General features: G+C 44.3%; 1 protein-coding gene across 5 annotated transcripts in view; it reads right to left on the reverse strand.

Moving 5' to 3' along the window:
* Positions 1 to 77: 77 nt before the first annotated feature.
* The window catches only part of WRN (WRN RecQ like helicase), a 28,354-nt gene continuing 7,694 nt past the window's right edge, over positions 78 to 20,737 (reverse strand). Inside the window, exons 7-35 of one of the 5 annotated variants that reach the window (XM_066549356.1) lie at positions 19,873 to 19,945; positions 18,834 to 18,942; positions 18,158 to 18,563; positions 17,935 to 18,015; positions 17,459 to 17,597; positions 16,637 to 16,712; positions 16,154 to 16,221; positions 15,884 to 15,992; positions 14,289 to 14,357; positions 13,700 to 13,782; positions 13,104 to 13,210; positions 12,229 to 12,416; positions 11,944 to 12,121; positions 11,241 to 11,422; positions 10,472 to 10,573; positions 10,023 to 10,115; positions 8,490 to 8,631; positions 7,561 to 7,734; positions 7,385 to 7,479; positions 7,055 to 7,130; positions 6,827 to 6,900; positions 5,979 to 6,057; positions 5,549 to 5,661; positions 5,259 to 5,373; positions 4,550 to 4,675; positions 3,539 to 3,701; positions 2,888 to 3,102; positions 1,112 to 1,252; positions 78 to 413 (exon numbers count right to left, since the gene is read on the reverse strand). In XM_066549356.1, coding sequence (XP_066405453.1) covers positions 291 to 413; positions 1,112 to 1,252; positions 2,888 to 3,102; positions 3,539 to 3,701; positions 4,550 to 4,675; positions 5,259 to 5,373; positions 5,549 to 5,661; positions 5,979 to 6,057; positions 6,827 to 6,900; positions 7,055 to 7,130; positions 7,385 to 7,479; positions 7,561 to 7,734; positions 8,490 to 8,631; positions 10,023 to 10,115; positions 10,472 to 10,573; positions 11,241 to 11,422; positions 11,944 to 12,121; positions 12,229 to 12,416; positions 13,104 to 13,210; positions 13,700 to 13,782; positions 14,289 to 14,357; positions 15,884 to 15,992; positions 16,154 to 16,221; positions 16,637 to 16,712; positions 17,459 to 17,597; positions 17,935 to 18,015; positions 18,158 to 18,563; positions 18,834 to 18,942; positions 19,873 to 19,945 — 3,699 coding nt within the window. In that variant the 3' untranslated portion in view covers positions 78 to 290. Of the gene's footprint in view, positions 1,253 to 2,887; positions 3,103 to 3,538; positions 3,702 to 4,549; positions 4,676 to 5,258; positions 5,374 to 5,548; positions 5,662 to 5,978; positions 6,058 to 6,826; positions 6,901 to 7,054; positions 7,131 to 7,384; positions 7,480 to 7,560; positions 7,735 to 8,489; positions 8,632 to 10,022; positions 10,116 to 10,471; positions 10,574 to 11,240; positions 11,423 to 11,943; positions 12,122 to 12,228; positions 12,417 to 13,103; positions 13,211 to 13,699; positions 13,783 to 14,288; positions 14,358 to 15,883; positions 15,993 to 16,153; positions 16,222 to 16,636; positions 16,713 to 17,458; positions 17,598 to 17,934; positions 18,016 to 18,157; positions 18,564 to 18,833; positions 18,943 to 19,872; positions 19,946 to 20,737 lie in introns of all 5 variants that reach the window. The other 4 variants (XM_066549357.1, XM_066549352.1, XM_066549353.1 and 1 more) reach the window with 4 other exon arrangements.

The raw sequence follows: 20,737 nt of genomic DNA on the forward strand, positions 1-20,737 counted from the left end.
AGGGGCCCGCCCGTCGCCATCGCAACGCGGTCTGGCCTGCCCGCCCTCAGCTCCCACACGTACATTAAAAAACCCGGTTATTTATTCAAATCTTTTTTATTAACATTCCGTTTCACACAGTGAAAAAAGTCTCAAAAGTGCTGCTTGAGGAAGAGAGGAGGCAGCAGCAGGAATAATGCAGAGCAGGGGCAAATAAAGCCCCTATTAAAGCCCCTGTGAAGCAACAGTCTGTACAGATACTGCTCGCAGTCCTGGGAAAGACTAGTAAAAACAGATCTTGATTTCCACATTCAACTGAAAATCCCTTTCTTGGTTTCTGTTTTGCATTTCTTGATCTGGGTTACAGCTCCAGGTGTTGCTGCTGAGGTTCCAAACCATTCTGGCACCCTCCTCTTAGCAGGGGGATGCGAACTCTGGAAAGAAACAAAGGCACAAACATGAAAGGACACACAGAGCCACAGCCTGCCCCAGTGGCACAGCTCTACTGCTCTAATTCATGCTCAGCTGGAACCACAAACTGACCAGACTGTTCATGAATATGGCCCACTTAAACCCAACACCTTATTCAAGTACCGAAGGGATTAAGAGCTAAACTCTGAGAATCAAGGCTGACAAAGATTTGCACTCACAGCAATATCCAGCTTCAAACTGAAACAAGGGGTTCAACAAGTGGTGCTGGTCAGGGACATGAGCTCCCTTTTAAATAAGAACCCTTAATATCTGCTCATACAGCTTGTGTTCCTATAGACACCAGTGCAAAAACCCTTAATGTGATGGGCACAGCCTCACAGAACCCTGTACTTAAAAGGGAAAAAAAGGAAACAAATGTCCTCTTAAAATGTTGGAAGCATCTGCCACAAGAGAGCTGACAAAATGTACTGGAGGAAAAGTTTCTTGTAGCAGTCTATTGCTGTCCAAGTGGGATATCTGGACACAGCAAGGACAACAAAAAAAACATGGCACCACTGCTCAGGGGTGTAAATGAGAGCAAAGGGTTAGGGTTAGGCCAGAGTTTTAGACACAGTCTGGAAGCCAGACAGAAGGTGAGAATAAGGTTGTTGAAGATTCCCACCCCCATCAGCAGGTCTGGGCTGTGCTCCTGCCTTCTCACCTTGGGCTGAGAGTCTGCCAAGAGCTGCTCCTTCTGCTTGGGATGGAGGGCAGGCTGGTGGGAGGAGGCCACAGTGGTGGGCTTTGAGGGGCCTGCTGCCCCCCTGCTCCCTGCCTGGCTGCCATCCACACTCCCTGCAGCCTTCCAGGGGACACAAAGGAAGCACAAGGTTACCTGGGTCACAGTCCCTCATCAACAGCATGCCAGCACCTCTGCTTAGTGAGGGCACTGCCTATTACTTAGTCATTTCACCACAATAAAATCTGAGCAAGTGAAGTTAGTGCATTTCAAACACATAGCAAAATTGTACTTGGCCTTTTTTTTAAGTGGAAAAAACCACTTGCTCCATCCCTATGGCTCTGAAAACTTGAAATATTTACTTCTGCCTCCCAAATGTTGTATTTTGAAATGTGTTTTCACACCTTAAGTGTCAGTTACAAACAACACAGTACAAACATGAGCACAAACACATGCGCTCATGTTTTTTACACCATCCTGCTGGCCGTAGGTTGCAGCAGTCATGCTGACATTTTTGCATCAGCCACACATCCCTGTGTTACCAAAACCCTCACTAATGGCAGGTTTACCACATGCTTTATTAGAGTGACAACATCTGTTTACCCAAGCTGAAGGCACCATATGCAGAAGGGTTTTCCCTGCTCCTTCCCTGGCTGCTGGACTGATCCCACACCTCTGTAAAAGCAGTGGCAGTGTCAGGCCATTCAAACCCAAGAACACCCATTAAGAGATTTAGAATTGCTTGCTACAGAGAATTTAGATATTCAGGATATCTTCTGAAGAACAAGTAAATAAAGACTGGATTAGCTTTTGGATTTCCAGTCTGTTCCTTTGGATTTCATTAATTTGATTACTAATAGCACTATTAGCTCCAGGAGCAGGGAAAAGTGTGATCAGAGCTCAGGCAATTGCACTGTCAGGAGGTCAACTGCAGGAAAAAAAGACTCTGACACAGATATTGTAGAAACAAAACAGCACTCAGGGAAGCAAGAAAAATCAATTTGGCAAAATGGCAGTGCTTGAAAAATTGTATGAGCCAGTGTTTAAGAAATCAGCCCCAAGCCCTGTAAGGAGCAGACACAAAATCCCAGCACAGGTAGCAGGATTTGGAATATGCTATTTCTTTTACCATTGCCACCAGGTGCCACTCAGTGCAGGGTGTCCTTTGCACCAGGTGCTGAACTGGGACATGGGGTCAGAGGCCAGCAGAGGGCTGAGACTACTCTGGATTTTCTCAAACAGCAACAAAATGCTCCTTATTTCCCAACATTGGTCTTCCAGGTGACACTTGTTATCAGGCTGTGCCCAACAGTTTCAAGCCATTTAAGGACCCAAAGACTGAGACATTCCTGGCTGGAATTGCCTCTGGCTTTTTCATCCTCTTAACCTTCCTGCATAGTAGGAGAATGTCTTTGCCCACATCCCAATGCACAGAAAAAAAGCCAGGACACAAACTGGATTTGGCTGCTATGAAGGAACAAGCACATCCCAGTTTTCATACTGGGAAGAACTTGTAATGTGTGTAACAAATCACAGCTAAGCTGCACAGCTCTGACTTCTTCCTAGGTCAACACTTATCCCAAAAGAATCCTCAGTTTCTGCTCTGAGCATTCCTCTGAGGAAGAGGCAGTTCTATTCAAAACTGAGGAGAGATGGATTGGGAAGATGCTGGAAACACCAAAAACATTCTGTTAGTCTGTTCCTACAAAGAAAACATGATTTTACAGAAGAACACTTTTACAACCTCCTTTTACTAACCTGTGTTCTATTCCACAACGCACCTTCCCTTCTTGCTTGATCTGCTCCTGTTTTTCCCTGCTGTCCTTCAGGCCACACCAACCTTCTTTTGAAGCCTAAGCCATCCTGAGATTTATTTCTATCCTCTTTCTCCAGTAGTACAATCATCATCTTGATCAGATACAGCTCAATATTGGCAGGAGTACGTTTTCTAATTTCTTGAATTTTGGTAGTGTCTTGGAAAAAATAGAAATATAATGTTAATTCTTTAAGCTCAGTTTTCTTATATTGTACAATACATTTGTTGCACCTCATTAAAGCACAGAATGGATTAAGGCAGAGAAAACGTAAGAAGGTGAAAATGTATGGGTTTGACTTGTGAGATCATGTGATAAATTCCCAGCGTGTTTTCTGAGGATGCCAGTACTTACAGCAATACTTTGTCAGTTTTTTTTTCCCCAAAAACATTTCAGTAAACAGAGATTTAAGAGGGATGTCTCAAGAACGTCCACACAACTGAGTCAAATGACTTGTAAAAGTCAGCCCCATTGTTACGGATCATGAAGTTATTTTTTAACTGAACCTGAAAGGAAAGTAGTCTGCCCCAGCCTTCCAGGACTGCTGGAGGGTGTAGCTGGGAGCAGCAACTGCACGTAGGTCAGTGATGCTCACCTGAGAGGATGGGAGGGCTGCGGATGATGTCCCTGATGAGGCTCTGCACATCGGGGGTCAGACCTGCGCGCTCCACGCTCACCATGCGGCCCGCGGCCAGTGCCTGGCACAGGTGGGTGCCAACCACTGCCAGGGGCAGAGATCTGCTCTCACTTATGGCCCTCTGGGGAAGCAAAGGCACAGGGCATGCACAGGGCTCAGGTGTCAGTCCCAAAAAACAATCCAGAGTTGCCAGCATATGGCAGTGCAACAAAGCTCCCCAAAACACTGCTTTATTCCTAATACCCATCTCATTTCTTATCCAACTTGTCAAGTGTGTTTCTCCCTCAAAACCCCACAGCTTGAGTGCAACACCTCACCTTGAACTTAGTTGAGATGAAGGAGCTGTGGTGCACCTGACCTCTCAGGGGCCCACAAACACCACAACAAATTCCCCCTCATTTCCATACATTGGATGAATTCTCCTCCTAAGCATTTGCCTTGAAGCAAAGCATCTCGAACTTGATTGACCCAAACTTGATTTTCTCAAGGACAGGTCTCCAACTGGAATCTGGTACTCTTCAAAAAAGCACATTTCAAGTTTCTACTTGTTTCTCTACAAGGAATACACACACTGTGCATTTCACCAGGATTAGTGCATATAGCGCATCAAGCTGCCCATTAATAACGGTACAACTATTTCTTGTTAATTCATCTTTAGGTACACTTTTAACTCAGGGACCATCTGCCCCATACTCTTGGGAGGGGCAAAGTAAAAGCCAAAGCAACTCAAGTTGCTTTCTGTGGAATTAAAAATTCACTGTATCCCACCTCAGTTTTCCATACCACCACTTCAGAGATAAGTAAGAGCATCTGCCATTTCCCAGGAAAAACTCTGCCTCAGAGGTTTAAAGCAATTTATCCAGCACCATGCAGAGGATTTAAGAAAAGTTGCACATCCCCCTCCTCTAGACAAAGCCTCCCTGCTGCCAGTTTTCAGCAAAGCAAAAGCCTCCACAGCCCAGAGCTTACCAGGGAGTAATTTTTCTCTTGGAACAGGATATATGTGACCTCCTCTGAGGGAGAAAGGGCTCTAGCACACTTCCAGGGAGATGCTTCTTTCTGAACCTTGGATTCAGCGGTGGGGAATGTGTCAGTCTGAGTGAGATAAAGCAGAATTAAATTCATTTTATCCCACTGACAACCCACTGATCACCCTCCCATTATCTGAAATTATCTGACAAAGTAAGCCTAACAAAACAAAACCATTCATCTCTCTGGAAGTGGGTTTTGACTCCAACCCTATGTTCTTAAAAAAAGTAAAGGGAGGGAACACTACAGCAAGGAGGGAATCCAGATGGACATTCACATGTTCCTATCTTACTAAAACCAGCATGGCATCATCCAAGGAGCTTGGAAAAGAAAACCAGCCAGAACAAAGTGCCCAGGCCAACACATCATCTTAGGTATTCCTCATTCCATGTGAAACTATTCCACCAGAACAAACTGTGGCATTCAGTCTGCATGCCACAGACTTGTCAATTTGAGCTAAATTTTCTCAAAACAGACCGCCTGAAAACAACTATAAAACTAGACATGCTTTTGATTCCTATTGCTAGATCAAAGCTTTTTTTTTTTTTTTTGTGAAATAAAGACAACTCCATGGAGTTGTCCAATAGCTGCAGAGCAAACCCCATCTTTAAGGTTCCTGCCAAGAAGAAGGCACTTGATTTCATCATACCTGCAAACCATTTGCTTGGCAGAAGTCCTTAATCTCAGCCAGGAGAGGCATCAACATGGTGGACTTGGCTTCAGACACACCATCAATTTTCTTCAGGTTCTCGATGCTCGTAGGCCTGGTTTAGGATGAAGAATGCAACAATATAAGGCAATCCCAAAATATCGCTGCCTTTTAGTAGCTGGAGGAGGCACTTGAGATGCCTCCATTCCCCCAGGAGAAGCAGGAAAGGGATTTGTGGCTTGGCTTGCAAGCTCCCCAGTTTGTACAACATGTGTGCGTGCTGGCTTTACCTTATCTGGGCCATCTCCACCAGAATCTTATTGGTTGCCAAGACAGCTGGAGGAATTTCCTTCTCATTAGCTACCTTCTGTCTAGCAGTCAGCAGCTTGCCATACAGAGCAGTCTGGGAAGGAAGGAAGGAGGGAGCCAAATTCTCAGGAAGCAGCTCTACATCACTTGTAGGTACAATTGTTACAAGAGCAGAATTTACCCCCTCCCTGATCTTCCCAATAATACACAAAAACTCTGCCATCCATTAACCACTCCTTGTGTATTTCAGCCCTATTCTGTGACTTCTGTTTAAAACAACCCAGTAATTTGAAGTAATTTTGTAGTTTTAAGTTAATTTTCAGTAATTTTGTTCTGCCCAAACACAGAACAACTGTGGTTTGCAGGCTGACTGCAATTCAGAGATATCCTCCCAGTCCCAGCAAAGCTTACCTCAAGCTCTTTTTCTCTGGATGAAGCACTTGGTTGTTGGGGCTTCAAAGGAGATCTCAGTAGTGAGCACCCTGAAACACTACCAAAAAAAAAAAAAAAAAATCAAGTGTGAAGCAAGCTTTGCTTTAGATCACTTGATTCAAGGCCCAATTTATGTTGCCAGCTCTGCACCCAGAGCTCGCTGGGGTACAACCAGCAGTATCCAGACTCCCACTGAGTCCACAAGCCCAGGGACATTAACCCTTGACTGGACTGCCAGGATTACACTGCAATATCTGTCAGCACACAAGATGGACTAAGAGACTCTTTTCCCTAAGCACAGTGCAAAATAACTTGGTTTTACAGGTTTTAACTGTCCCTAAAATAATTGGTCTTCACATGGCTGCAGTGGCAACTATTCACCTAACTGATACAGCCTCTTCCTGTCATCTGCCAGCACCAGAATGGTGGCCTGAAGGAAGAATCCACTCAGAAACACAAGGTGCATTTAATCTGAAGCAGCACGTGAGCCAGGAAAACATATTACTTGGTCTGCTTTTTGCAAGAGGTTATTTGATTTCTTTTGACTTGAGGGAGCCTCGAGTTGGTCTCAGTCTTCTCCAGACCAGTGTGGAAAGGCAGCCCTCCATGCTCCCTGATGTTAACTGTGAAATCTTGTAAATACAATATATTTTGAAATGTAATAATGCAGTGTACAGCAAGTTTTACGCACTTGCCTTTTTTTAATGCATTGACATTTCCACACCCCTTGCACAGGAAAACGCTCATTTTAATGATCCCCCAACAAGCAGCATCCCCATACACACAGTCAAAATTAGGTAAAGCTGGCTTAATTCCAAATACTGTACCTTTTAATCATGTTAGTGTTTCTTGGAGGAGTTTGACCTTTTCTGTAACAGGAGAACATCTCATATAGAGATACCTATAAAAAACCAGAACAACAAGACAAATGCTGATTTACCATCTTTTCACTGAGTTTGCTGTTAATAAAAATTAACTTGGGGTAAGCTGGGTTGGGTTCTTTATAACATGGGCAGGGATGGATGACACAGCAGGTGGGTTGTACTGGTACAGACCTGCTTGCCTGGTGACTGTGCTGTTCCTTTTGTGCCTGGGGAGCGCTGCTTGGCGAGCAGAGGCGAACGCCTGCTGCTGTAATGCAATTAATTACATCTTAACTCCATTGTACAGTGAACAAAAAACATTCTGCTAAATAAACTGATTTCAAGTCGGTACAAGGATGCATTTGGCAAATCAATTTATTGATTAATTATTAGACTTGTTATTCTGCACGAAGAAAACAGAACACTGCGGATCTCAAAGCCTCCTCCTGTTCAACCCTGCCCTCTCCAAAAGCAAGGCTCAGAGACAGATCTGATTCAAGAGAACACATGTGTTACAATTACCTGGCAGAAGGTCTCTGCAGATTCAGGTCTTCACTGGACTGTAACAGAAGACTTGGATTTGGGGCAGATCCATCCTTGGACAACCAATTCCTACCCTGTAGGAAATAAACCACACTGCTTAGCTGTGGGTTACTCAGGAGGAGCTCTTCAGTGGGTCCTTTCACTACAAGAAGTACCTTCTGGGTGAGCACACAAATGGTTGCAAACTTGTTGTTCTGGGCTGAGACCTCTTTGAGGAAACCTTCCATGATGAGCTGCTGGCAGAGCAGTTTCCACCAGTTCTCTGGCCACTCTTTCCCACAGCCAAAGAGAGGGTGCCTGCGGTACCGCTCCGGCAAGCGCTGCGAGCACTGCAAGGTTGGAAAGATCCTGTCAGATTTGGGCACTCCTTGCACAGGGAAACTTCAAACAACCAGTAAACTAAAAGCCCAGCATGTGAAGAGCCTCCTCTGAGCTATTCCATTCCTAATCTACTTCCTGCCAAGGCTGTGGCAAGTTCATTTTTCCCTAGATGCACTTGTGTGACAACCAGCAGCTTAATTGCAATAAAAGGTTAAACAAGGAACATAACTCACCCTAACCTCCTCAGTTTGTAAGCATAAAAAGTATTTTGTTCTTGTTCTAATTTATTTCCAGTGACTTTCTTGCTTAGCATTTCAAAACAATTAAAATTAAAAGGTGTATGGAAGTTAATTTATACTTATTCTGGTACACTACTTCAGTACTCAAAGTCAGACAGCAACACTAAGATACAGTGGTAGCCATTCTTTTTTTATTTAAACATAAGCCAACTAATTGAGCCAAAATGTTTATCCTTAATTCTGAAAAGGCTGTTCCTTTCAAGATAATCAAAATGATGCATTTTCACAAAAAATTAGAGGACAATCACCTTGCTTGTTGCATGGGGAGTGGAGCTGAGCAGCTTCCCAAAGTCAAGACTACCTCTCTACACAAACCTCCATCTCTCCAAGAAAAATGGGGCACACACATGAACATGCATGGATATCCATGTACTGATCGACAGATCAATTAAGAGGATCAGTTAAATGGGGTTGTCACAGCCCCTCCCCTCAGAACACACACAAGGAGTTGCCCCATCACTTACAGACCCTCGAAGAAGCAGAATTGGCATTCTGGTCCCAAACTTCTCATCCAGGGCGCTCACCGCAGACAGCAGCTGGTGTGCTTGCTTCCCAAAGTCCTGCAATCCACCCTCAAAGTCACTGGGGACTGCAAGGCAGGAGCCACTGCAAGGCACACAAGAAGCCAGGCTTAACACAAACCAAGTCCCTTCTCCCTTGCTCCAAATGCTGTCAGTGATTAAAAAAATAATTAAATGAAATAACAAGTGATTACTTGTACCTAGCCTCTAATGTCAGTCCTTGTTCTATACATCTAAACACATTTAATTATTTGTATCAATGCAACTTCAAGACACATTCCTATTTCTATCCATGTAACTTCTCAGACACCTGCCCAACCCAACAGGAAGTTCTCCACCACACCTGCTGTCAAGAACATGGTCTCAGCAATTTTTGGAATTCAATATCAAAATATTTGCATTGGTTTGGGCATGCACAACATTTCTTTAACTGCACTTTAAAGCTTTTTCCTGTTTCTTTATGAACATAAAGGAAAAACAAAACCAGGAGTAAAGAGCAACCCCACTAAAGGCTAAGTAAGGTTTGTTAATAGGAAAAAAAAAAAAAACAGGAGTAAAGAAATACATAGCCTTTAGTGGGGTTGCTCTTTCTTACTGACTGAAAGAACACACTGAAACATTACTGGCACAAACCACTTCTAAGGAGAAAATTCTAAGGAGAAAAAACAAGAATTACCTATTTCAAGTGATTTCAGCTCTGCAATACAAATTCACTACCTGGCTTTTTACTAGCTCTGCAAGGTGACTGCAAAGAGGGCAATTACGATCTTTTAAATTCTTTTTTAACTCAGCTGTAGTAGAGGCCAAGCAAAGCTGTCCTAATCCTTGACATTACAGAAATTCAGTAGCTAAATTGGTAACACTTCTCCAGAAAGCGGCACAGTCTAACACCTCACCTGGGATCAGAAAGCATCAGGCTAACAGCCAGAGCAAGGAATGCTTCACTGTAACTTCAGGGAAAGCTTTATTGTAACTACAGAAGGAGGTGACAAATGTGTTTCTGCTCATGCCTCCCTGACTATCAGCCTCCCAAATCCCCCTCAGCACATCCATGAGATTATTAGCAAGGTTAAAAGAGCACATGTCAGCACAGGAGAACAGCTCCCTGGACACTGGGGCAATTTAGCCTTAGACACCTGGTACTACACACCATTTGCAAGTGTTGTCCTTTGGGATTAATTACCTAACAGGCCTTAAACTGATGAATAGAAGTGTTTTTCACTGAGTGGTGCTCTAATCCCCTTTTAGGAACTGTGATCCTGCTCTGCTTCCAGGCTTTCCCACAGCCTCACTTGGAGCTTATCACAGTTTGCTTGACTCACTGGAAAAAGGTTAGGGAGATGTCCAAAAATAAACCTCAGGCTGAACAGCTGCCAGATCAGATGTGTGAAAGTCAATCCTTTTAGATAATTTGCCTTCTAAGTCAAGCTGAGAGAACATAACCTCTAGGATCAGCCTTGAGGGAAGAAAGCTTACCTGGACCTGCAATTATCACAGCATTCTTCTGTGCCCATGATGCCAGAGGAAACCTTCCGGAGTTGTCTGTCTTCAAAATGAGACAGGATGATTCTACCCAAGGGAACAAAAAGAATTCAATAGAAGACCAAGAATTTACACATGAAATTTATTGCAGAAAATGGAGTCAAAATCAGCATCATTAATTAATTCACTGGGAAACCAATTATTTAGCCTTGATTCCTCTAAAGAAAGTCTTTTAAAAAAAGCAAACAAGGAAATGTATAAATGTGCTGAAGGATGTACTTTTGATCCTGCTTATTAATACAGAATAGAATGTTCTGTGCTTGTAGAACACATTGTGAACCTGAGCTGCCTTCTGGCTACAGCCCCCAGCTGTGCCTGAGCTCCAGCAGCTCTTAGCAAAGCTGCCTGCAGTGACACAGCACTAAATAGCTGCCAGCACTCACTTCCTCCTGCAGCCATTGGACACCAGGTACTTCTCCATCTTGGCCAACATCTTCAGCTTGTACAGCCGGAACTCCTCATTGCGGATCTCGCCCAGGAGGCGCCTGAGACAGGAGCAAAAAATGCACAGCCTTAAATGCTGACCACTGTCAACACATCAAAAATGAAACATGACAGACAATACCCTCCAATTCACCAGGATGAGCTAGAAAAAGTATCCTGCTAAAACCAGACCCAAGCTGCCTGCCTGCTTCTGCGCCATGGGGGATACTCAGGAGAGCACTTCATTCATATTCTTCCCAACATTATCCCAAAGAGGACAGAACAGCAGAGAGACACAGAGGTTCTTCCAAGCCCATGGGCTACTGTCACAGCCACATTTTCTGAAAAATGCCTTCACCCAGGATTTTCTCCTGGGAAGCTGAGAAGCCTCAAAGAAAAAGGAAAGCAAGTTCTTATCTCATTTGCTTCTCCTGTGTTGTACTCACATGTGGAATGTGTCTGGAGATTATTTCATTGGTTTAATATGATTTGACTTATTGGCCAATCAGGGTCAAGCTGCCTTCTGTCTGTATCTTTTCTGTATTTTTTAGTACAGTTTAGCATAGCATTCTTCAATATGAGTATTATAAAATAATGATTTAGCCTTCTGAGAACACAGAGTCAGATCCATCATTCCTTCCTTTGTCAGGGCACCCCACAAACACAACAGGCTACTGAAGTGCAGTGAGCCATGGCCAAAGGGCCTGAGGAGGGAGGGCAGGGCTGTACCTGTTGGAGGCCAGGTCAGTGGCAGCCCAGAGGACGTGGCAGGCAGCAGGGAGGCCATCACGCCCGGCCCTGCCCATCTCCTGGTAGTAGGACTCCATCTCCTTGGGGGCGCCGTAGTGGATCACCAGCCGGATGTCGGCCTTGTTGATGCCCATCCCGAAGGCCACCGTGGCCACAACGCACTGCAAAACAGCAGCCACGTGCCGAAAAACAGGTCTGGCTTACTTCACGCACATTTGGGAATCTTCATCAAAATCCAGCCTGAACTACACCAGCTTCACACCCACGCCTTTTGGCCAGGGCACAGCCATAGGACTGTAACCATGAGAGGGATGATGTGCTTTGGCAAATGCAGGAGTGTTTTCAAGAAGTTGTTCTCAACAGGCACAAAACTGGTCATCAGAAGGAACACAAGGAGTCCCAGGATATCTCTGCTGCCCAGGAAAGAAGCAGCTCATAGAAGCTGTGCTCTTGTTCCAGCTATCACCATTTTCCCTGGATACCACATATCTTTGAGGGAATTACTACAGAAATTCAAAAGATAAGCCTAGACTCTTATTCCTATCAGCACAGACCAGCAATTTCTTCACCCAGAACTGCAGACAGAGGACATGGCTAACACAGGTTGATATTCCAAAATTTTCTTCCGCCAAAAACTCTGCAGTTCTAAACAGGACCGAAGAGACTTTTGTTTCCTCCATACCTGAATTTCATCCCTCATGAACTGGTGGTGAGTGTCCCTCCTCTGCTTGTTCCCCATCCCAGCATGGTAGGTACCACAGGTCACGTTGAGTTTATTCAGTGCACACACCACCTGCTCAGTGGCCTTTCTTGTAGGGCAGTAGATGATAGTGGGGCCTTCAAACTCATACACAGAACTGCTGAAAGTATCAACAACATCATGTAAAGACACAGCACAAAAAAAGCCACCTGCCTGTAAAAAAAAAAAAACACACCTGAGGGATCAAAACCAGGCTTAAATCCTTACCTTCCTTTCCTAGTTAGGAACTGCTTCAAATCCCTACAGATGTCTCCACTTTGCTGTCCAACCTCCAGGTACAGGTTAGGTCTGTCAAAGCTGGTGCAGGTGACCTGGGGATTCCTCAGGTCCAGGCATTTCACTATGTCCTCTCTGATCGAGGGACTCGCAGTTGCAGTCAATGCAATAATGGGGATCTGCAAAGAGATGTACAATAACATTCATGACCTCTCACTGAGCATTTTTTACAACAAAAAGCTCAAAAGTCTACTGATTCAGAACCTAAACAGGCACTTTAATGTGTTTATCATTGGATAAATTCAGTCATTTGAAAAAATATAGTTAATACTGAGCTTCTTGAACATTTTAGACTGAAGCTTTTGAGAGAGCAGACAGGAATGGAACACTTAAAATGCAAAGTTTTATTCTGAATGTATCTTCCACGAGACCACGGTATTTCACTGCTGTGATTAGCTAGATTTAGGGAATATAGGATGACACTGACAATAAAAGCATGTTAAGTTCTGACCTTATGCAGTAAGTGCTTGAGGAGTGTCCAGAAATCAGTAGCATGCTCCTACCAGCCACTTGGTCAGGTAAAATAAAATCCTCCCATATGAAACCAGGGGCTTAGGGACATCATCTTCCTCAGCATAGGAATTCAAAACAATTTAAATTTCTTAAGTTTTGGTAGTCCAAGTTCAGAACACCCTTTGTTTAAACACTGGGAAAAAACCTACAAAGCTTAATCACTGACAGGGATGCTCCAACTCCCAACCAGCAAGGTCAGCACACCCAGAGCACGACATGAAAAGGCTGGTATTTGCAAACTACTACCCAAAACCCTCTTCTTGCATCAGAAACCCAACTCAGCCAAACCTCACCCAGGGCAGAGTCTTCTTTAACAAGCCCAAACTTCTAAAGGAGCTCCTGAAGTCGTGGCCCCACTCGGAGATGCAGTGAGCTTCATCCACAGCTATGAGGGTGATACCTGGGGGACACAAAACCACAGCAAGCTCCAGCTTTCATGAGAAACCATCAGCAGGGCCTGGGTTTTACTCCTAGAATGCTTTCTGCTGCACCTTCTGCTGCATCACCTCTCTCATAAAAAAGGCCCAGGAGCTTTTACAGTCCCCCCGCCCCCCACACCACAATCTAAGCTCCATTCATCCAACATCCCTCACGTGGCTCAAAATCTCAAGTTAGCTCCAACAGGACCTTTTCCCACTCACTGCTTCTCAATCAGTCACCAGTAAGAATTCCAGATGTCATTTGTTGTATTTCCTGGATTGTAACACAAAGCCTGATGGTCTCAGAAAAACTCATGATTTTTTTTCATCTTGTGTGATGAATGGGAATGAATGGTGTCACTACTCTCACCAAGAAATGGGTGAGAAGTCTCCAATTACCAAAAAGGCTTAAACATAATGATCAATTTAAGCTGCCTGGCAACTCACCCACATTCTTACCTCCAACTTACCAACAGTTCGGTCAAGGTCCTGAAGTAACTCTAAGTTCCCTGAGCAAAACTCTGGAGTCATGTATATGACTCTGTACTGACCCCTGAAAGATCAGAAAAAAATACACTGACACAGAAGACCCCAGACAATTCAATTCAATAAAATCAGGATGGCATTGAAAAACAATATGAGAACAACAGATTTCTGATGGCAAACAAGAGGAATTGAGTGAAGTCCAGAGAAAACATTCCAGAACCACAGGAAAGCAAGGCATTGCAGGAAAAGTAAAACCACATTTGCAGGCCTTTAGAATAAGAATGGACTGTCATGGTGCTGACAGATACAGGCCTAAAACCTGACTAAAATCAGGTATAAATCAGAACACAGCTGAGTCACTAAGCTCCATTTCCCCAGCCAAAAGGCACTGGAGAGTGGCTGTAGCCTCCCACATTCTCAGCCTGGGTGAATGCAAACAATATCCTAAGTGCCAGGTCCCAGGGCTGGGCCAGAATCAGGAGTTTCAGTGGTGATGGAGCAGGGAGACATCCCACCCCCCTCAGCAGCCCTTTGTCACAGCCCAGAGTACCAGAAAGTTTGGCTCAAACTTACCCTCTGATGGAATCCTTGACCTGTTTTGACTGAGCTGAACCAAGGAAACAAGCTGGAATCCCTGTCATTCTGCAGAAATAAAAAAGCACAGTCATGAACAGACTCCCTCTCCAAGCTTTAGCTTCCAGCCTGCACCAGCACTTCTAAAGGAAGTTCAAGCTGTGAGGTCAGACACTGCTTTCTTCAAGGATCTTTGTGTGAAACACCTTTTGAAAAAGCAGGAGTGGTGCATGGCTCTTCCTGCCACCCAAATGCTCTTGCACTTCCCCTCCACAAGACACACACTGGATTACTAGGAATCAGAGAACGGAAGACCATTTTCCTTGCACAAGTACACAATTAAAACATGCAAAAGAATATGCCAAATCTATTTTCCTCAACTCTTCACTGCAGCAGCTCCTCACATTTGGATATAAGCCTTGCTAGCCCACAGTTTACCTTGTTCCATCTTTTGTGAACTACTGATGCTGCATCTGCTTGTTTTAAATCAGGTGGCTGGGTGTTAATGACATAATAAATACCAGCCCAAGTGATTGATATTTTACCTCTTAGCTTGGCAATTTGCTGCATTGTCTCATAGCCCTTGGTTTCCACAGCTGCTCAGTCCAAACTGCAGCCAGACTGACAGACAAACTGCTGCACTCTGTACAAATTCAGTCTCCTCAGCCTTCAAAATGAATGACCCACTGGGAAGGCAGTGAATAAACCCCTTCCACTGAGGAAAACAGTGGAAAAGTCACAGAGACACCCTGCTAAGCAATAGTCAAAGAGCTTAGGCTGTCCAGCCATTCATCTGCACACAGTCACGACACGCAGCAGAAAATGCCACATGTCACTGGTGTTCTTCACTTCAAAGCACCTTCATATCCCCTCTAACACATAAAACTCCTTTTCCCAAGGTGGACAAAGCAGGAATGAACCACACAACAACTCAGCATGAGTCCCACAGCCTCAGTGCAAAAGTGTCAGAAGTGAATGGCTCTTACAATAGGAAGTGAATACATGTGGAGAAAGCATTATCGGGTATTAAAAAAATCAAAGAGATTTATCTTGACAACACACCTAGAACCACTCATGTCAGAGTGATTTGGTGTCACCCACAAGTTCCCCCCTCAGATCTCTGAAGAAGTGAAGAGGTGAGGTGTTGGGAGACCTACTACACTGTCCCTCTTGAAAGCCTGTGCTGCAGCTTTGATCTGGAGTGCCAACAGCTCCCAGCTATACTGGGTTCAGATGTCACCCCTCAGACCCAAAGCAAACCTTGACATGAGTCTGACAGCCTCAAACAGCTCCCCCACCACTCTGGTCTGGACACAAAAGGCCTGTGAAACCAGAAATAAGTGCCTTCAGAAACCTCTCAGCAGCACCCATCCTTTGCAAGCTCAGCCTCTGGTTCACCCACGTGGCAAACCCAGGGATGTGAGACTGCTGACAGTCACACAAGGGCTGCATGTGCTCCCTGAGACACACAAGCCCTGCAGCTGACACCCCAAGAGCCTGCTGCAAATGGAAACACCCAGCAAGGGCACAGGCAGCATCCCTGTGTGCCCAGGGGGCAGCCAGCAGCAGCCTGGCACTGCCACCATGTCACTCACGTCAGCTGCAGCACCTGGTCCTCCATCAGGGAGATAAGAGGGCAGATGACAACTCCTATTTGTCCAGTGTAAACAGGAGGAAATTGGAAGCACAAGCTTTTTCCATAGCCTGAGAGGAAAAAAAAAAGGCAGAAGTGAGACACCATGCTTCCTATGCAGTTACAGCAGACAATTCTGACACTTCAAAAAACCCAGCCATGTTTGTTGTACTGCTGTCCCCCAAAAAGGGAATGACTTTCTATTGTTTCTTAGGATGCAGTGGTAACTCACCAGTTGCCATGACAACAAGATTATCTCTTCTGTCTTCCAAAAGAGAATTGATCACTTTCCACTGGACCCTTGAAATTAAACAAAGGGGAATATTTGATTTTGGCCACCACAGATAACAAGTAAATTGTAGGGAACTGAATATTCTGCTGGATAAAGGGACCCTTGGGGCTGCCTCAGAGTGGTGTCCTTGCACACTGCAGCCACTCAGACACCCCAAGTACTGCAGGCAGGGCCCAAGTGGGGATCTCTAACAGGACTCAGGCAGGCAGCACTTGAAGCAGGAGATCACTGATCTCAAATAACACCTGCAGTTTCCACAGCGTTTGTGGATCACTTATCTCTAATTCAAGAGAGTGTGAAAAAGACCTGGATTTATTTGTTGCCATTTTTTTCAAGTGAATAGTAATAAAAACATCATCCAGGTTGGAGGAAGGGCAGGAACACCTACCCCAGAGTGTCCATTTTAACAGAAAACACACTCACGGTTTAAAAGAAGAATGCCCAAAATAGGTCTTGAGACACACGATGTGGCTTTCTGCAGGCTCTGGCAGCAGTGGATCTTTAGTGGGAGAGAGGAGAAAACACTCTTTTGGCATTGAATTTTAAAAAGATAAAGCATTGTCTCCACAAGCAACAGTCAGCTCATGCTTTGTCATGCCCAGGGGTTAGAATTTGGGCAATTCCAGTGAAAAGAGTGAGATCTCAAGCTCCAGATATTTTCAGGCTGGAATGAAGGATTAAAAAAGGCAAAGAGGCTCCTCAGAGACCTTGCATGAGGAGAACATATGGCTTGATTAATGAGATAAAGCAATAGGACTGCAATGCATAACTGCATCATCTGGAACAGGATCACCCAAACAAGTCAGCTCCTCCTCACATTTCAGCTGCTTTTCCCCACTTCATTTGTCTCCACAGGGACAACCCCAAAGCAAGTCAAAATCGCCCCCAAAGCAGAATTTCTTCAGAATTCTGTCATTCAGCAGCAACAGAAGAGCACAGGCAGACAGGGGAGGTATCACCTCCCCTGTGCTGTGTTCTGAGCAGGTCCCCCACACCCCCAGGTCAGTTTTACTCCATGAAGCAGACATCAGCTGACCAAGGCAGAACTTCACTCTCTCCTGCCAAGCACACCTTTGTATTTTAATCTTCCCACAGTCCAAGCTCCCTTTAGAAATCCAGGTAAGCTTGATCTTCCCTTTTGAGAAACCCATCCCTAAAAGTCACTGTGCTTTCAAGGCTGCTTCTACAGACAGTGACTTTTAAAAATTTATTTCACCATGCACTAAGACTTTTAAAAAACCATACCCAAATATTCCTCCTCCTCTTCCTCAATGCCTTCATCTTCATCACCATCTGGTGCTACATCCACTTCAGGAGTTTTCCTGGCATTACTGGACTCTCCTTCAGGGAGAACTCCTTCACAATCATCTACATCTTCTAGAGACTGAGCATTTAAGAAGAAAAAAGTTATTTTGGAGCATGGAAGGGTAGATAAAACACTTCTCTCAAGTAATAAGATATGGAAACCAATTTTTAATCCAGTTGTAACAACTTTAATCTAGCAGGTGGATCAAGTCCAAGCTGGTGGAGTAAAGATGACACAGGAGGCCAATGATACTCCAGTCTAACCCCAGTAAATTGAATTCTTTAGGTATCCTTGTGTTTATTCTGTCCCTCTTCTGCAAGCAGCACCTTTCTGCTTCATATTCCCTCCCATTAACTGTGCTCCCAGAGCAGCATAATTATGAACAAAATTTCAAAATAAACCCTCTGGCACTCACTTTGAGCATCTCCATTTCCAGCTCTTCATCACTCTCAATGACACAGGACACATTTTGTTCATTGTCTGTGGAACAAGCCTCCTACAAAATCAACACAATTCTCTTAGGAGCAAAGTAATTTCTGAAAATTCAAGATAATTAAGCTCAACATTCAGCTCTGAGGCCTGCCCATTACAAACAAAACATCTGAAAGAAATATTTGGAGTTAAGAAGAATTCGTTACCTCAGGTGCAGCTTCACTGCCCAATTCCTTGGCAGCCTGACGTTCCAAGACCTGCAGCTCTTGCTCAGTAATGTCCAGCGACATGAAGTCATCCCTGTCCTCTCTGTCTGTGACCCTGGCTGCTGGAGCCCCATTTTCCAGACCAGTGTTACCTCTCTGTGCCTCCTCCCCACTCATTTCTTCCTCCCAGAGGACAGCCAGGGTAGCATCAGAGCAGATGTTGAGGTCACCTTCAGGTTGCTCAGCACATTCTGCTTTTTGTGCTTTGACACTTGCTGACTTGGCTTCCAAATGTGTTCTGTTTGCACCACAGCTCCTCTCCAGCCCAGAAGGGGAACCTGAGCCCAGCAGGGTGGATTTCAAGGCACTGATGTTCCCTGATATCTCTGCTAGTATTTCTGTAGCCCTAGGAGGTAAAATCAAGGAAAGTAAAGCAAAATTACACCAGCAATTATTACAGTTCAGAACAAAATTCAGCCAAGTTCAGGGTCAAATCCCTTGCAGTCAGACCAGTGAAAACACATATTCCTACATATAAAAAAATGCATTTTCCTGGAAAAGAACAAACAGGTAACACATGCCTGTTCAAAGACATGTAACTTTGTTGTATGGGACCTGGTGGATCAAAAACAAAACACTGATTGTGGAGGTAGAGACAAGTCAGCACAAAACTGACCTCTGCAAGTTCTCCAGTTGTCCAGAAGAGTCAGGGATGTGAGAAGCCAGGTCTGTTATCTCTGCAGCCAGGGAAGCCAAGCGCTCCTTCACACCCTCAGAGGTGGCACCTGTAACAAGCGCAACAACTGGTTATTTTGTAACAATTAATTTGTAATAATATCATCTCTATGTCAAGAACTCCTGTGACTGCATCCCTACAACATTTACAGCTGGCAAAACAGCATTTCCCAGGATTTAAAAAAAAAAATCAAGCACAGAGAATCAGGCCAAGCTTCTAAGTATTCCAGCACTGCATCTCTTCCATCACACAAGCTCAGGGAAAACAGGTACACAATGGGAACAAAGCAATCCCTCCAGCTCCTGGAAAAGAGCTGCTAACACAGACATGCTGACTAAACCAAGGCCAAATCCTGCACCTCAGATCAAGGGGACAGCACTGCTGCTTTTGGCAAGAAATTAAAACCGAGCCAAAACAAAAAGGAAACCATCCCCTCACCACCTCTTTTCCAGCCTTAAGCTAATTGTAATATCTTTTTTATGAAACACAGAACTGAACAAAAAATTAAGATGTTAAAATCTTCTCTGACCAAGTAAATAAGGTTAAGTTGCTCTGAAACATTTGAGTCCTATTGATATGCCTCAATAAAAAAATTACTTCCTAACATAGTTTGTTTTGTGGCCCTATTTCATATTAAATTAGGTATTTGTCCCTGCATCAGCAGCACTGAAATTAACTCATTAAAGTGTTTCCATATACAAACTGGAATGACAGCAGGAATTCTTCCCATCCCTGTGTACAGCAGAGACAACCACAAACAAACACCCTGAGAGCACCTTCCTACATCCTATGGAAAACAGGCACAGAGTATGGGTACCCTGGGCATCCAAGGCCTCTTGCTCCCTCTGCAAGTCATCTGGAATCACCAAGAAGCCAAACAAACCTGGCACTATTTTAATATATATAAATTTCCCTGCTGGGAAATGGAACATGCAATTGTACACGGGATAAACTCCCTATGCCTGGATGGACAACTTACCTTGGTTCATGCTACATAATTTCAGGTCACTCTTATTCATGTTTTTCAGTTTTTCATAAACAATGTAGCCAGCCTAGGAGGGAAAAGAAACTATTAGTACTCGGTACTCCTGAGAGAAAAAACAATAAAAAAAATCATCAGGAGTTAATCAGGCAAATCATGGCAGCAATGCAGTGTGACCAGCAGAATTCCAAACTGGAATATGGCTCCCATCATACTAATTAACATGCTGACTCCACTGTCCATCAGGACCAGGTTACATGCTACAGAATGCTGCACTATGGGCCAAGTGCTGACTTGGAACTCCCTCTGGAATGGATCCTCTTACACAGATCCCAGAGTGGGTCATCTCAGCTGCTGGCTGCACACAGAAAGCTCCCAGTGCTCAGCTCCCAGTGCCACCATCTGCTCACCTCATTCAGAATTCATGCCCTGCTCCAGGAGAAGAGCTACAAACACACTAAGATGGATTCAGTGTGTTTAGTATTTCCCTAGGTATGAATAATGAGTTCTAACAGAAAAACACAGCCTAAAGCCAGCAATGTGCTAATTAGGCTACACGTGTTGAAAAAGAAACAAGTTACTCCCTCATGTTTTCCTGGGAGGCTCCAAAAGGCAGGCCAGGTGAACAGAGCAAAGTGGGAAAGATGCACTGCCTGGAAAAAAATGGCTACAAAGGATGAACCAGGCACAAAAAAATCTCAAATCTTTTTCAGACTGTTTAGGATCTTCAGAGAGGCTAAACCCCACATGGCTGAACTTTTAACTAAACTAGAAATCAGAAAAGAAACCACTGTCCCACTTCCCTTCCTCCAAATCTAGAAATATGAGACTAAAAGGATTTTTTTTCTTTATTTTCTCCCAG

This window comes from Molothrus aeneus, chromosome 4, assembly GCF_037042795.1.
Source record: "Molothrus aeneus isolate 106 chromosome 4, BPBGC_Maene_1.0, whole genome shotgun sequence".
NCBI classification, from domain to species: Eukaryota; Metazoa; Chordata; class Aves; order Passeriformes; family Icteridae; genus Molothrus; species Molothrus aeneus.